Source organism: Hyperolius riggenbachi, unplaced genomic scaffold (assembly GCF_040937935.1).
Source record: "Hyperolius riggenbachi isolate aHypRig1 unplaced genomic scaffold, aHypRig1.pri scaffold_132, whole genome shotgun sequence".
Taxonomy (NCBI): Eukaryota; Metazoa; Chordata; class Amphibia; order Anura; family Hyperoliidae; genus Hyperolius; species Hyperolius riggenbachi.
The window spans coordinates 391,883-408,328 of record NW_027152348.1 but is presented as its reverse complement, the minus strand read 5'-3'; the positions used below and the strand labels follow the sequence as shown (position 1 = coordinate 408,328).

General features: G+C 47.8%; 1 protein-coding gene across 4 annotated transcripts in view; it reads right to left on the bottom strand.

Moving 5' to 3' along the window:
- The window catches only part of LOC137543623 (sialic acid-binding Ig-like lectin 13), a 246,328-nt gene that overhangs the window by 127,404 nt on the left and 102,478 nt on the right, over window positions 1-16,446 (bottom strand). For 3 of the 4 annotated variants that reach the window (XM_068264740.1, XM_068264741.1, XM_068264742.1), the window contains exons 3-5: window positions 11,804-12,169; window positions 9,915-10,226; window positions 7,346-7,375 (exon numbers count right to left, since the gene is read on the bottom strand). In XM_068264740.1, the coding sequence (XP_068120841.1) occupies window positions 7,346-7,375; window positions 9,915-10,226; window positions 11,804-12,169 (708 nt within the window). The remainder of the gene's footprint in view (window positions 1-7,345; window positions 7,376-9,914; window positions 10,227-11,803; window positions 12,170-16,446) is intronic. The other variant, XM_068264743.1, reaches the window with a different exon arrangement.

Genomic DNA, 16,446 nt, shown 5'->3' with positions numbered 1-16,446 from the left:
AGTTAGGATTGCTTATCTGTTTTGTTTGTCTGTTGCGATTGTCCTGTCCCAGCGGTGGTCGACAGGAAATCGTTCTGTGTGTCTGGGTGCTAACCAGAACAGCGGTTGTTACTGGTAGCCCCTTCTGATCTGTTTCCCTGGATCGCCCTGTGCTAGTGCTGTGGATCCTTCTGTTCTGCTACTCTATACCTGGATCGCACTAGCATCCTGTGCTAGTGCTGTGGATCCTTCTGTTCTGCTATTCTGTACCTGGATCGCACTAGCTTCCTGCGCTAGTGCTGTGGATCCTTCTGTTCTGCTACTCTGTACCTGGATCGCACTAGCATCCTGCGCTAGTGCTGTGGATCCTTCTGTTCTGCTACTCTGTACCTGGATCGCACTAGCATCCTGCGCTAGTGCTGTGGATCCTTCTGTTCTGTCTTCCTGGATCACGCTAGCCACTTTCGCTAGTGCTGTGGATCCTATCGTTCGCTTATTCATGTTTTCGTGTGTCTGTCTTGTCTGCTACGAACGCTTGCTGGAGGCTCGGTGAGGTAACCGTTAAGCAAGCGCTCACGTCCTCTGTTTCATGTTTGTCTGTCGGTGGTTAGTTAGGCGTGTTTGTCTCTATTGTGCTTATCACGTGGAGACCGCGCATAAACGCATGCACTGTTGCGAATGAGTGCGGTATTCGCGTTTAGCTAGCGTTTGTTATTTTCCGTATCTCCTCATTGTATTATTGCTACTCTCGTGCTCTGCCTTGCTGTAACCTTGTGTCACGTCTGGCGATCGCACCTCTCGCGATCGCGTTCCTACTTCATATCTGCTGTGCTGTGTGCACCGTCGCGGGTTGGCGACTAGTTTGGTGCACACACATACAATCTGTCTCTGTGCTCATTCTCAATTGCCTCTCTTGCGATTGCGTTCCGTCCCTTCGTGCAATTCCTGTCTGGCGTGTGTGGTAGGGCAGAGGAGCTGTTCCTCTGCACTCCACAGCTCCCCCTGTTGACAGGAATTTCCCTCTACAGGTGCATTGCACCTTCTGCTGGGTTCCCGCAAATTATACGTTTGTGTAGGATTTCCGCAGTGTCAGCGCACACGTCTTGTGCGCTGATCACGGAGAGAATTCCACAATCGTTACAGCAGGTTTGTATGTACCCCCTGAGTATAAGCATAAGCACTGCAATGTTTATAAAAATGGCACATAGTCAAGTTCACTACATAACCCCTCGGGGGTCATAGTTAGTGTTGGGCGAACAGTGTTCGCCACTGTTCGGGTTCTGCAGAACATCACCCTGTTCGGGTGATGTTCGGGTTCGGCCGAACACCTGATGGTGTTCGGCCAAACTGTTCGGCCATATGGCCGAACTAAGAGCGCATGGCCGAACGTTACCCGAACGTTCGGCTAGCGCTGTGATTGGCCGAACGGGTCACGTGTAGTGTTGGGCGAACATCTAGATGTTCGGGTTCGGGCCGAACATGGCCGAACTCCGAACATAATGGAAGTCAATGGGGACCCGAACTTTCGTGTTTTGTAAAGCCTCCTTACATGCTACATACTCCAAATTTACAGGGTATGTGCACCTTGGGAGTGGGTACAAGAGGAAAAAAAATTTAGCAAAAAGAGCTTATAGTTTTTGAGAAAATCGATTTTAAAGTTTCAAAGGGAAAACTGTCTTTTAAATGCGGGAAATGTCTGTTTTCTTTGCACAGGTAACATGCTTTTTGTCGGCATGCAGTCATAAATGTAATACATATAAGAGGTTCCAGGAAAAGGGACCGGTAACGCTAACCCAGCAGCAGCACACGTGATGGAACAAGAGGAGGGTGGCGCAGGAGGAGAAGGCCACGCTTTGAGACACAACAACCCAGGCCTTGCATGAGGACAAGAAGCGTGCGGATAGCAATTTGCATTTTGTCGCCATGCAGTCATAAATGTAATACAGATGAGAGGTTCAATAAACAGGGACCGGAAACGCTAACCCATCACAGATGTTCATTGTTCATGTTACTTGGTTGGGGTCCGGGAGTGTTGCGTAGTCGTTTCCAATCCAGGATTGATTCATTTTAATTTGAGTCAGACGGTCTGCATTTTCTGTGGAGAGGCGGATACGCCGCCGATCTGTGACGATGCCTCCGGCAGCACTGAAACAGCGTTCCGACATAACGCTGGCTGCCGGGCAAGCCAGCACCTCTATTGCGTACATTGCCAGTTTGTGCCAGGTGTCTAGCTTCGATACCCAATAGTTGAAGGGTGCAGATGGATTGTTCAACACAGCTACGCCATCTGACATGTAGTCCTTGACCATCTTCTCCAGGCGATCGGTGTTGGAGGTGGATCTGCACGCTTGCTGTTCTGTGTGCTGCTGCATGGGTGTCAGAAAATTTTCCCACTCCAAGGACACTGCCGATACCATTCCCTTTTGGGCACTAGCTGCGGCTTGTGTTGTTTGCTGCCCTCCTGGTCGTCCTGGGTTTGCGGAAGTCAGTCTGTCGGCGTACAACTGGCTAGAGGAGGGGGAGGATGTCAATCTCCTCTCTAAAGTCTCCACAAGGGCCTGCTGGTATTCTTCCATTTTGACCTGTCTGACTCTTTCTTCAAGCAGTTTTGGAACATTGTGTTTGTACCGTGGATCCAGAAGGGTATAAACCCAGTAATTGGTGTTGTCCAGAATGCGCACAATGCGTGGGTCGCGTTCAATGCAGTCCAAGGCCCAAGAGGTCATAGCCTAGGGTCACAAAACCTGTTTATTGGGCAATTTCAATGGTGGCGAGTCTGACGTACATAAATCGCAGCAATGGCCGTTAGCAACATCTGAATCTCACGAAATGTCTCATGCAGGTAGAAGACATATTGTTAGACTTGGGCTCCAAAGATGGGTTCCCTACATCTCTGCAAACCAGAGTTACAGGGCTCCAAATTTGGTAAAATCCCCCATAGGCTTTCATTGGGCCTCCTATTTACAGTTCCAAAATCTCACATCTTTTCAAAGGGCAATTACTCAGCAGTGGCAAATTTTCTAGCATTGTAGGGACCCTTAGGGGGAACATGACTGGTGAGTTTCGGGCCCCTAGGCCGAAGAGGTCATAGCCTAGGGTCACAAAAACCTGTTTATTGGGGCTATTTCAATGGTAGTGATGGTGACGTACATAAATCGCAGCAATGGCCGTTAGCAAAGTCTGAATCTCACGAAATGTCTCATGCAGGTAGAAGACATATTGTTAGACTTGGATTCCAAAGATGGGGTCCCTACATCTCTGCAAACCAGAGTTACAGGGGTCCAAAATTGGTAAAATCCCCCATAGGATTTCATTGGCTCCCTATTTCACTTTCCAAAATCTCACATCTTTTCAAAGGGCAATGGCTCAGCAGTACCAAATTTTCTAGCATTGTAGGGACCCTTAGGGGGAACATGACTGGTGAGTTTCGGGCCCCTAGGCCGAAGAGGTCATAGCCTAGGGTCACAAAAACCTGTTTATTGGGGCTATTTCAATGGTAGTGATGGTGACGTACATAAATCGCAGCAATGGCCGTTAGCAAAGTCTGAATCTCACGAAATGTCTCATGCAGGTAGAAGACATATTGTTAGACTTGGATTCCAAAGATGGGGTCCCTACATCTCTGCAAACCAGAGTTACAGGGGTCCAAAATTGGTAAAATCCCCCATAGGATTTCATTGGCTCCCTATTTCACTTTCCAAAATCTCACATCTTTTCAAAGGGCAATGGCTCAGCAGTACCAAATTTTCTAGCATTGTAGGGACCCTTAGGGGGATCATGACTGGTGAGTTTTGCCACTGCTGAGCCATTGCCCTTTGAAATGGTGTGAGATTTTGGAACGGTAAATAGGAGGCCCAATGAAAGCCTAAGGGGGATTTTACCAATTTTGGACCCCTGTAACTCTGGTTTGCAGAGATGTAGGGACCCCATCTTTGGAATCTAAGTCTAACAATATGTCTTCTACCTGCATGAGACATTTCGTGAGATTCAGACGTTGCTAACGGCCATGGCTGAGATTTATGTACGCCACCATCACTACCATTGAAATAGCCCAAATAAACAGGTTTTTGTGACCCTAGGCTATGACCTCTTCGGCCTAGGGGCCCGAAACTCACCAGTCATGTTCCCCCTAAGGGTCCCTACAATGCTAGAAAATTTGGTACTGCTGAGCCATTGCCCTTTGAAAAGATGTGAGATTTTGGAAAGTGAAATAGGGAGCCAATGAAATCCTATGGGGGATTTTACCAATTTTGGACCCCTGTAACTCTGGTTTGCAGAGATGTAGGGACCCCATCTTTGGAATCCAAGTCTAACAATATGTCTTCTACCTGCATGAGACATTTCGTGAGATTCAGACTTTGCTAACGGCCATTGCTGCGATTTATGTACGTCACCATCACTACCATTGAAATAGCCCCAATAAACAGGTTTTTGTGACCCTAGGCTATGACCTCTTCGGCCTAGGGGCCCGAAACTCACCAGTCATGTTCCCCCTAAGGGTCCCTACAATGCTAGAAAATTTGGTACTGCTGAGCCATTGCCCTTTGAAAAGATGTGAGATTTTGAAAAGTGAAATAGGGAGCCAATGAAAGCCTATGGGGGATTTTACCAAATTTGGAGCCCTGTAACTCTGGTTTGCAGAGATGTAGGGAACCCATCTTTGGAGCCCAAGTCTAACAATATGTCTTCTACCTGCATGAGACATTTCGTGAGATTCAGACGTTGCTAACGGCCATTGCTGCGATTTATGTACGTCAGACTCGCCACCATTGAAATTGCCCAATAAACAGGTTTTGTGACCCTAGGCTATGACCTCTTCGGCCTTGGACTGCATTGAACGCGACCCACGCATTGTGCGCATTCTGGACAACACCAATTACTGGGTTTATACCCTTCTGGATCCACGGTACAAACACAATGTTCCAAAACTGCTTGAAGAAAGAGCCAGACAGGTCAAAATGGAAGAATACCAGCAGGCCCTTGTGGAGACTTTAGAGAGGAGATTGACATCCTCCCCCTCCTCTAGCCAGTTGTACGCCGACAGACTGACTTCCGCAAACCCAGGACGACCAGGAGGGCAGCAAACAACACAAGCCGCAGCTAGTGCCCAAAAGGGAATGGTATCGGCAGTGTCCTTGGAGTGGGAAAATTTTCTGACACCCATGCAGCAGCACACAGAACAGCAAGCGTGCAGATCCACCTCCAACACCGATCGCCTGGAGAAGATGGTCAAGGACTACATGTCAGATGGCGTAGCTGTGTTGAACAATCCATCTGCACCCTTCAACTATTGGGTATCGAAGCTAGACACCTGGCACAAACTGGCAATGTACGCAATAGAGGTGCTGGCTTGCCCGGCAGCCAGCGTTTTGTCGGAACGCTGTTTCAGTGCTGCCGGAGGCATCGTCACAGATCGGCGGCGTATCCACCTCTCCACAGAAAATGCAGACCGTCTGACTCAAATTAAAATGAATCAATCCTGGATTGGAAACGACTACGCAACACTCCCGGACCCCAACCAAGTAACATGAACAATGAACATCTGTGATGGGTTAGCGTTTCCGGTCCCTGTTTATTGAACCTCTCATCTGTATTACATTTATGACTGCATGGCGACAAAATGCAAATTGCTATCCGCACGCTTCTTGTCCTCATGCAAGGCCTGGGTTGTTGTGTCTCAAAGCGTGGCCTTCTCCTCCTGCGCCACCCTCCTCTTGTTCCATCACGTGTGCTGCTGCTGGGTTAGCGTTACCGGTCCCTTTTCCTGGAACCTCTTATATGTATTACATTTATGACTGCATGCCGACAAAAAGCATGTTACCTGTGCAAAGAAAACAGACATTTCCCGCATTTAAAAGACAGTTTTCCATTTGAAACTTTAAAATCGATTTTCATAAAAACTATAAGCTCTTTTTGCTAAATTTTTTTTCCCTCTTGTACCCACTCCCAAGGTGCACATACCCTGTAAATTTGGGGTATGTAGCATGTAAGGAGGCTTTACAAAGCACAAAAGTTCGGGTCCCCATTGACTTCCATTATGTTCGGAGTTCGGGTCGAACACCCGAACATCGCGGCCATGTTCGGCCTGTTCGGCCCGAACCCGAACATCTAGATGTTCGCCCAACACTAGTCATAGTATGCAGCAAGTAGATCCATCTACTTCAATCTGTCACCTCCTCTTCTATTTTTGGGGATTTTAACTATCCCCATGAATCTCAGTTTTTCAGCTTCTTCATTGTGAACTTCACAAAAGTGATGAGCTATAAAACTTTTATACTCTCCTTCCTTTTTACCAGTTCTTATATTAGATAGATGTTCAAAGATACGCTTCTTCAACTTTCGGGTTGTCAGTCCCACATACACCTTTGGGCAAGGACACTGTAATTGTGAGAATTGCCGAACATTTTTGAAGGGACTATCAGATCACTCACACTGTACCTTCCACACTTAAACATTCCAGTAGGGGTACTTTTTCCTAACCAGGTGCTACGACCATCTACTGGGAGCAGACCAACACATCTCTTACATTGGGGGCTCTGTGTGGTGTTATTAAGGGCCTACTTCCAACTAATGGGTCCAAAAAATTATCTGCTAGTAGAATCGACCAGTGCTTTGACAGGATCTCCCGAATGTTACTCCAATTTAAGTTAAAAGGGGTCACAAATCGTGGAGGTTCTCTCCTCCTCTCCCCCCTACAACTCTTCTTACCTCCTACCAACAGGTCCACCGGTGTACGCCCAATTGTTTTTGTCAAGCTAGACCATAGAACCTCATGCCTGTACCCCCTTTGTTCAGTTCCAATGACTCCCTCTCAAAATCAGAATTGACACATGTCAAGCCCTTTTTTTTTATTGTTGCAGCCACAGTGCATCACCAGAGGCCAGAAAAAGTAAGCATGTACACAAGCCTGAAAAATTCCCAGATGAAGCAGGGTCACGCCTGCAAAACACATTGGGTATCTCAGAGTGTATAAATAAAATGTACTTTGTTGATACATGTTCAACTCTAATTTGTGTCTACTGGGAGGAGGCAAGTCCACCACTGCCTCCCCTACTTTTATACATTTTAGCTATTTTGTATCCTACTGGCGCCTCTATTCACTTCTACATGATTCATTACAGACACATTCATCTGTACAGGACATAGCATAATAATAATTTATGCAAGTGTCAGAGTTGTAAGTTAAGGATTGCATTGTGAGCTATCACTTGCAATATATACTTTGAAACTGATGGGGCTGTTGGTGGTCCCAATGGGCTGAGGACCAAGTTAGTGTTATAAATGCAAGACAAATAAAAGGAAATGTTAAAGAAAGAGAAGAAGAGGGGAAAGAAAACAGTTGTGATATATTAACTCAATCATTTACCTTTACTTGTGATGCTGACAACAGGAGGATCTTAAATAGAAAAAAAAGAAACATAATGTTAGACAACAGCAAGACTATGGGCTTGTTTCACAGAGCAGTGATAACTGTTATTATGCTGTGAAAAGTGGTTTGTGAGAAATTTCACGCAAAAATGTTTATCATGCGCAAAAATTCGCGTTCGCGCATTAACGTATTTATTTTTGTGCAAAAACGTGCTAAAACACGCGAAAATGTGCTAAAACACATGCAAAGCACTTTTCAAAGCCGTGATAACAGTTATCACGACTTTGTGAATCAAGCCCTATATCTGTGACTGCTTGGAAGGAGGGGGTGATGGGGAGGAGAGAGTAGCAAGGGAGGGAGTAGAAGGGGGCAGGAGAGAGTAGTGGGGGGTAGAGCATCAGGGGGAAGGAGACAGTAGCGGAGGAAGGGGGGAGAGAGTAGCAGAGGAGAGAGTAGCAGGGGAGGGAGTAGAAGGGGGAGGAGAAAGTAGTGGGGGGTAGAGTATCAGGGGGAAGGAGACAGTAGCGGAGGAAGGGGGGAGAGAGTAGCAGAGGAGAAAGTAGCAGGGGGAGGAGAGAGTAACAGGGGGAGAGTAGCAGGGGGAGGAGAGAGTAGCAGGGGGAGGAGAGAGTAGTGGGGGAGAGAGTAGCAGGGGGAGGAGAGAGTAGCGGGTAAGAGAGTAGCAGGGGGAGGAGAGAGTAGTGGGGGGAGAGCAGCAGGGGGAGGAGACAGTAGCAGGGGAGGGAGTAGAAGGGGGCAGGAGAGAGTAGTGGGGGGTAGAGCATCAGGGGGAAGGAGACAGTAGCGGAGGAAGGGGGGAGAGAGTAGCAGAGGAGAGAGTAGCAGGGGAGGGAGTAGAAGGGGGAGGAGAAAGTAGTGGGGGGTAGAGTATCAGGGGGAAGGAGACAGTAGCGGAGGAAGGGGGGAGAGAGTAGCAGAGGAGAAAGTAGCAGGGGGAGGAGAGAGTAACAGGGGGAGAGTAGCAGGGGGAGGAGAGAGTAGCAGGGGGAGGAGAGAGTAGTGGGGGAGAGAGTAGCAGGGGGAGGAGAGAGTAGCGGGGAAGAGAGTAGCAGGGGGAGGAGAGAGTAGTGGGGGGAGAGCAGCAGGGGGAGGAGACAGTAGCAGGGGAGGGAGTAGAAGGGGGAGGAGAGAGTAGTGGGGGGTAGAGCATCAGGGGGAAGGAGACAGTAGCAGAGGAAGGGGGGAGAGAGTAGCGGAGGAGAGAGTAGCAGGGGAGGGAGTAGAAGGGGGAGGAGAAAGTAGTGGGGGGTAGAGTATCAGGGGGAAGGAGACAGTAGCGGAGGAAGGGGGGAGAGAGTAGCAGAGGAGAAAGTAGCAGGGGGAGGAGAGAGTAACAGGGGGAGAGTAGCAGGGGGAGGAGAGAGTAGCAGGGGGAGGAGAGAGTAGTGGGGGAGAGAGTAGCAGGGGGAGGAGAGAGTAGCGGGGAAGAGAGTAGCAGGGGGAGGAGAGAGTAGTGGGGGGAGAGCAGCAGGGGGAGGAGAGAGTAGCAGGGGAGGGAGTAGAAGGGGGGGAGGAGAGAGTACTGGGGGTAGAGTATCAGGGGGATGGAGACAGTAGCGCTGGAAGGGGAGAGAGTAGCGGAGGAGAGAGTAGCAGGGGGAGGAGAGAGTAGCAGGGGGAGGAGAGAGTAACGGGGGGAGAGTAGCAGGGGGGGAGAGAGTAGGGGGTAGAGTATCAGGGGGAAGGTAAGAGTAGCAGGGGAAGGGGGAAGAGCGTAGCAGGGGGGAGAAGAAAGTAGTGTGGGAGGAAAGTAGCAGGAGGGAGGAGAGTAGAGGGGGGGGGGGCAAGGCACACCTGTATTAGATTGAAAACTTTATAGAGGCAGAGTTATAGACCCCTCCCCCCAGTTCTATAAAGGCCATTCAGTAAAAGTCTGCTCTTGCTTCCTTGATAGAATCTCCATTCAGTGAGGGTACAAATGAGCATGTTATGCAGTGATGTGCAGTGGGTTAGAGAAGAAGTGGAAATAGCCAGGGATGAGACACCACTCCAGGTAGGAGTCACATTGGGTCCATTTTAGAATGATCAGTGTCTTGGTGTCACCAGATTCTATGATCACAGTCTTTACCTATGGTCAGTACAGGCAGCGTTTCAGTGATTACAGCCAGGGCTGGATTTACCATCAAGGCACCAAGGCTTGAATCTAAAACACAACTTCTAATTAAATGGTGTGTAAGAAAGGGGATAAAATACATTAAAAATGTCAAATAAAAAAAACACAGCTAAATGTATGAGCAGAAAGACCGCCAATCTACAATGACTGTTATAGAGGGTTCAGATTTATGATGGCAACGCTAGATAGGCGGGTCCTTTACTGAGTCAGCGATCCTGCTAAAGAACTGCGCAGGTGTTTGACATCATATCTCTCTCACTTCAGGCATACTTTATGGGCTACATGTGTGCAATCCTTATTATAAAGTACAAGAGGTTCTGCAGCAATAACATGCTTCACTTTGCAGGTTGTGCAATATTTTAAACCAACTGACTTTAAATATATATAAAAGAGCTCAAATATATGATTTTTTTAAATGAAGATTATACTTACATTCAACATTTAAAGTAATCTGCTGTGAGGTTGTGGCTGAACTTGTTGGGAAGTTTACAGTACAAGTCAAGAGTTTTCCGTTGTCGTCCTTCATTGGCGTGAAAGTGATCTTGGAGTAATATTGTTTGTTACTGATATTTCCATCCACATATTCAATAAATGAAAAGGCCGGAATCTCATCCTGTATAATTCCATTCCAGGTGATATGTGGAGCAGAGCCATTGCATTTTCCAGGACTTGTGCATGTCAACATCACCTTCTCACCAGCCACCATGTTCTCCATCAGAGAGATCACTGGCTTATCTGTGAGGTCTAAAGTAAGATAGGAAGACTTGATTAAAATGTGACTCGGAGTATAAATGTTTCCCTAGGCCTGTACAGCCAATCACTGTCAGCGCTTGTGGTGACATGTGGAAGATCCTTGATTACCTGTCCAATACAGTATCTCTCTGACTACAGCGGTGCCTCATGTGACCCGGCAGCATGTAAAAGGTCATGAGGGCAGCACGGTGGCATAGTGGGCAGCGCTCTCGCCTTGCATCGCTGGGTCCCCGGTTCAAATCCCAGCCAGGTCAACATCTGCAAGGAGTTTGTATGTTCTCCCTGTGTCTGTGTGGGTTTCCTCTGGGCACTCCGGTTTCCTCCCACATCCCCAAAACATACAGATAAGTTAATTGGCTTCCCCCCAAAAAAAAATTGGCCCTAGACCATACATGCACTACACAATACATACATATGACTATGGCAGGGACTAGATTGTGAGCCCCTCTGAGGGACAGTTAGTGAGAAGACATTAATATCTGTACCCAAGGTGCGTTTGTAGTTCCTGAGGGGGCTCAGCGCATCTCTGATGGAGGCCATTCGGAGGCGGCCTGGTGTTGCGCTGATCCACCTTTTGCGCAATTTTCAATTTTCGATTTTACTTGATTAGCGGCACCCAGGCTATGCATGTACATAGGTTAGGATTTAGTTAGTGTTAGGCCCCTCCCATGGAGGATCGATGTCTTCGCAGTGGGAGGGACGAGTACTTAATAGGTTGCATGCAAGCTGTTACAGGAAACCAACATCCTCCTCTAGTGGTAGACAGGTCATGTGTATGCTCGGTGTGTATTATATCCCACAAGTGGGGCTTGCACTCTTTTGCAGGTAGGCACTTGCCTGTTTTTAAGTAGCGCTGTTCATTTCCTTGCTAAGTGCTGCGTAATATGTTGGCGCTATATAAATACTTAAATAAATAAATAAATAAAAAATGAGGCACTGCTGTAGCCATGGATACAGGACGCTGGACAGTTGGATGGAGATCCCATCGCTGGAGCACAGAGAACAGGTGAGTGAAGTGGCACCGTGCATCTAGGGAGGGGGAGACGGGGAGTGCGAGGAGGAGGACATTTGGGGAGGGGACATGACTCTTGCTGCCCTCTTATTGTTGCCGCCCTGAAGCGTGTGATTGACATTGCTTCATGGAAGAACCCCTGCTGAACATGCACGTGTACATTTACAATGAAGTATACATTTCATGCTGTTATATGCTTCACTGTACATATCACATCGCACATGTAAGGCCCAGGGCGACTTTTTCCCTCAGATGCATTGTGATCTTTTACAGGTCACGTAACGCAATGCTCTAGTGTGAACACAACAATAGAGGGGCGCCTCCAAGCAGGGAGCTATTGCTGTGCTTTTGTTATTTGAAAATCCATTCAGCTTTTCGAATTGAGCAGAAGGCTTGCTCCTTCTATCTATAGCTTTCTGTGAAACCAAGCTGTAACGCAAATAAAATACTTACAAAAAAATCATACATTTGCATACCTAAATACTACTGATAATAATAATGATAATAATAAAAATCGTCAACCTTTTCTTCCCCTGGCAGACTCGCATAAACTCACCAGTTACAATCACTGTTTTCTTGTATTCCTGAAAGCTGTAGCTATTTGAGTCATCTTGAAGTCTGAACATGTAATGTCCTTCCCCATCGCTGCTCTCAGCATTATTTATGTATAGAGAGCAGTCTCCTTTGGATGCATCTCCCATAAATAATATCCGATTTTTATTATTTTCAGGAGATTGGTCTTGTGATGTGATAACATCTTTATTTCTGTACCAGATTCCATAGGCAGTCGCTGTAGGCTTATGTTTCGGATCTGTAGTAAACGTGCACGGAATGTACACACAAAGTCCTTTTTGTACATTGATTGTTAATGGAGTAATTAGCGTGTATGCATTGTGATCGACGGCTTCAAGAGAGCTCAGTCCTGAAGAAGTAAAGGAAAGTAACTGCTGTCAATTATTTTTTAAACCGTTTACATACTGTGTCTATACATAAAGTGTGGAAAAGATAAAAGCAATTCACTCTAAGTTCTTGCTTACACTACAGGCAGCGAGTGGCCCTGTATTTAATGCCTGGCACACACAATGCAATTTTCCATCAAACTGACAGTCTAACTGATTATTTCCAACAGGTCCTAGCTGATTTCCAGTTGTATTTCTGATTGATTTTCTGATCACTTCTATACAAAATTTATTTTAAAAAAAAAAGGTTCAGAAATCAGATCAGACCTGTTGTAAATAATTGGTTTGACCGTCAATCTGATGGGAAATTGCATCGTGTGTACCAGGGATTACTGTGAAGCTAGATTCTAGCATGTTACAAGGTTATCTAAAATGAAACAAAAGCGCCCAGCTTCAGTTACCTTCTGCCACCCTCTGTATTCCTTCTGTGGCCTCAGCTCCACTATCCTATGCTCAGAATCTCTCCCCCTCTGAAGGCAGTCACGGCTTACTGCTCATGTGCAGCTCCCAGATCACACTACCATAACTAGGAGTAACTACTAACTAGCTGACTGAGGCAGTCACGGCTTACTGCTCATGTGCAGCTCCCAGATCACACTACCATAACTAGGAGTAACTACTAACTAGCTGACTGAGGCAGTCACGGCTTACTGCTCATGTGCAGCTCCCAGATCACACTACTATAACTAGGAGTAACTACTAACTAGCTGACTGAGGCAGTCACGGCTTACTGCTCATGTGCAGCTCCCAGATCACACTACCATAACTAGGAGTAACTACTAACTAGCTGACTGAGGCAGTCACGGCTTACTGCTCATGTCCGGCTCCCAGATCACACTACCATAACTAGGAGTAACTAGCTGATTGAGGCAGTCACAGCTTACTGCTCATGTGCGGCTCCCAGATCACACTACCATAACTAGGAGTAACTACTAACTAGCTGACTGAGGCAGTCACGGCTTACTGCTCATGTGCGGCTCCCAGATCACACTACCATAACTAGGAGTAACTACTAACTAGCTGACTAAGGCAGTCACAGCTTACTGGTCATGTGCAGCTCCCAGATCACACTACCATAACTAGGAGTAACTACTAACTAGCTGACTAAGGCAGTCACAGCTTACTGGTCATGTGCAGCTCCCAGATCACACTACCATAACTAGGAGTAACTAGCTGACTGAGGCAGTCACGGCTTACTGCTCATGTGCAGCTCCCAGATCACACTACCATAACTAGGAGTAACTACTAACTAGCTGATTGAGGCAGTCACGGCTTACTGCTCATGTGCGGCTCCCAGATCACACTACCATAACTAGGAGTAACTAGCTAATTGAGGCAGTCACAGCTTACTGCTCATGTGCAGCTCCCAGATCACACTACCATAACTAGGAGTAACTAGCTGATTGAGGCAGTCACGGCTTACTGCTCATGTGCGGCTCCCAGATCACACTACCATAACTAGGAGTAACTAGCTGATTGAGGCAGTCACGGCTTACTGCTCATGTGCGGCTCCCAGATCACACTACCATAACTAGGAGTAACTAGCTGATTGAGGCAGTCACGGCTTACTGCTCATGTGCGGCTCCCAGATCACACTACCATAACTAGGAGTAACTAGCTGATTGAGCCAGTCACAGCTTACTGCTCAAGTGCGGCTCCCAGATCACACTACCATAACTAGGAGTAACTAGCTGACTGAGGCAGTCACGGCTTACTGCTCATGTTCGGCCCCCAGATCACACTACCATAACTAGGAGTAACTAGCTCACTAAGGCAGTCATGGCTTACTGCTCATGTGCGGCTCCCAGATCACACTACCATAACTAGGAGTAACTAGCTGATTGAGGCAGTCACAGCTTACTGCTCATGTGCGGCTCCCAGATCACACTACCATAACTAGGAGTAACTAGCTGACTGAGGCACTCACGGCTTACTGCTCATGTTCGGCTCCCAGATCACACTACCATAACTAGGAGTGACTAGCTGACTAAGGCAGTCACGGCTTACTGCTCATGTGCGGCTCCCAGATCACACTACCATAACTAGGAGTAACTAGCTGATTGAGGCAGTCACAGCTTACTGCTCATGTGCGGCTCCCAGATCACACTACCATAACTAGGAGTAACTAGCTGACTGAGGCAGTCACGGCTTACTGCTCATGTGCGGCTCCCAGATCACACTACCATAACTAGGAGTAACTAGCTGACTAAGGCAGTCTGGGAGCTGCACATGAGCAGTAAGCCGTGACTGCCTTAGTCAGCTAGTTACTCCTAGTTATGGTAGTGTGATCTGGGAGCTGCACATGAGCAGTAAGCCGTGACTGCCTCAGTCAGCTAGTTACTCCTAGTTATGGTAGTGTGATCGGGGAGCCGCACATGAGCAGTAAGCCGTGACTGCCTTAGTCAGCTAGTCACTCCTAGTTATGGTAGTTTGATCTGGGAGCCGCACATGAGCAGTAAGCCGTGACTGCCTCAGTCAGCTAGTTACTCCTAGTTATGGTAGTGTGATCTGGGAGCCGCACATGAGCAGTAAGCTGTGACTGCCTCAATCAGCTAGTTACTCCTAGTTATGGTAGTGTGATCTGGGAGCTGCACATGAGCAGTAAGCCGTGACTGCCTCAGTCAGCTAGTTACTCCTAGTTATGGTAGTGTGATCTGAGAGCCGCACATGAGCAGTAAGCCGTTACTGCCTTAGTCAACTAGTTACTCCTAGTTATGGTAGTGTGATCTGGGAGCTGCACATGAGCAGTAAGCCGTGACTGCCTCAGTCAGCTAGTTAGTAGTTACTCCTAGTTATGGTAGTGTGATCTGGGAGCCGCACATGAGCAGTAAGCCGTGACTGCCTCAGTCAGCTAGTTACTCCTAGTTATGGTAGTGTGATCTGGGAGCCGCACATGAGCAGTAAGCCGTGGCTGCCTCAGTCAGCTAGTTACTCCTAGTTATGGTAGTGTGATCTGGGAGCCGCACATGAGCAGAAAGCCGTGACTGCCTCAGTCAGCTAGTTACTCCTAGTTATGGTAGTGTGATCTGGGAGCTGCACATGAGCAGTAAGCCGTGACTGCCTCATTCAGCTAGTCACTCCTAGTTATGGTAGTGTGATCTGGGAGCCGCACATGAGCAGTAAGCCGTGACTGCCTCAGTCAGCTAGTTACTCCTAGTTATGGTAGTGTGATCTGGGAGCTGCACATGAGCAGTAAGCCGTGACTGCCTCATTCAGCTAGTCACTCCTAGTTATGGTAGTGTGATCTGGGAGCCGCACATGAGCAGTAAGCCGTGACTGCCTCAGTCAGCTAGTTACTCCTAGTTATGGTAGTGTGATCTGGGAGCCGCACATGAGCAGAAAGCCGTGACTGCCTCAGTCAGCTAGTTACTCCTAGTTATGGTAGTGTGATCTGGGAGCCGCACATGAGCATTAAGCCATGACTGCCTTAGTCAGCTAGTTACTCCTAGTTATGGTAGTGTGATCTGGGAGCCGCACATGAGCAGTAAGCCGTGACTGCCTCAGTCAGCTAGTTACGGCTTACTGCTCATGTGCGGCTCCCAGATCACACTACCATAACTAGGAGTAACTAGCTGACTAAGGCAGTCACGGCTTACTGCTCATGTGCGGCTCCCAGATCACACTACCATAACTAGGAGTGACTAGCTGACTGAGGCAGTCACGGCTTACTGCTCATGTGCGGCTCCCAGATAACACTACCATAACTAGGAGTGACTAGCTGACTGAGGCAGTCACGGCTTTCTGCTCATGTGCAGCTCCCAGATCACACTACCATAACTAGGAGTAACTAGCTGACTAAGGCAGCCACAGCTTACTGCTCATGTGCGGCTCCCAGATCACACTACCATAACTAGGAGTGACTAGCTGACTGAGGCAGTCACGGCTTACTGCTCATGTGCGGCTGCCAGATCACACTACCATAACTAGGAGTGACTAGCTGACTAAGGCAGTCACGGCTTACTGCTCATGTGCAGCTCCCAGATCACACTACCATAACTAGGAGTAACTAGCTGACTGAGGCAGTCACGGCTTTCTGCTCATGTGCAGCTCCCAGATCACACTACCATAACTAGGAGTAACTAGCTGACTGAGGCAGTCACGGCTTACTGCTCATGTGCAGCTCCCAGATCACACTACCATAACTAGGAGTAACTAGCTGACTAAGGCAGCCACAGCTTACTGCTCATGTGCGGCTCCCAGATCACACTACCATAACTAGGAGTGACTAGCTGACTGAGGC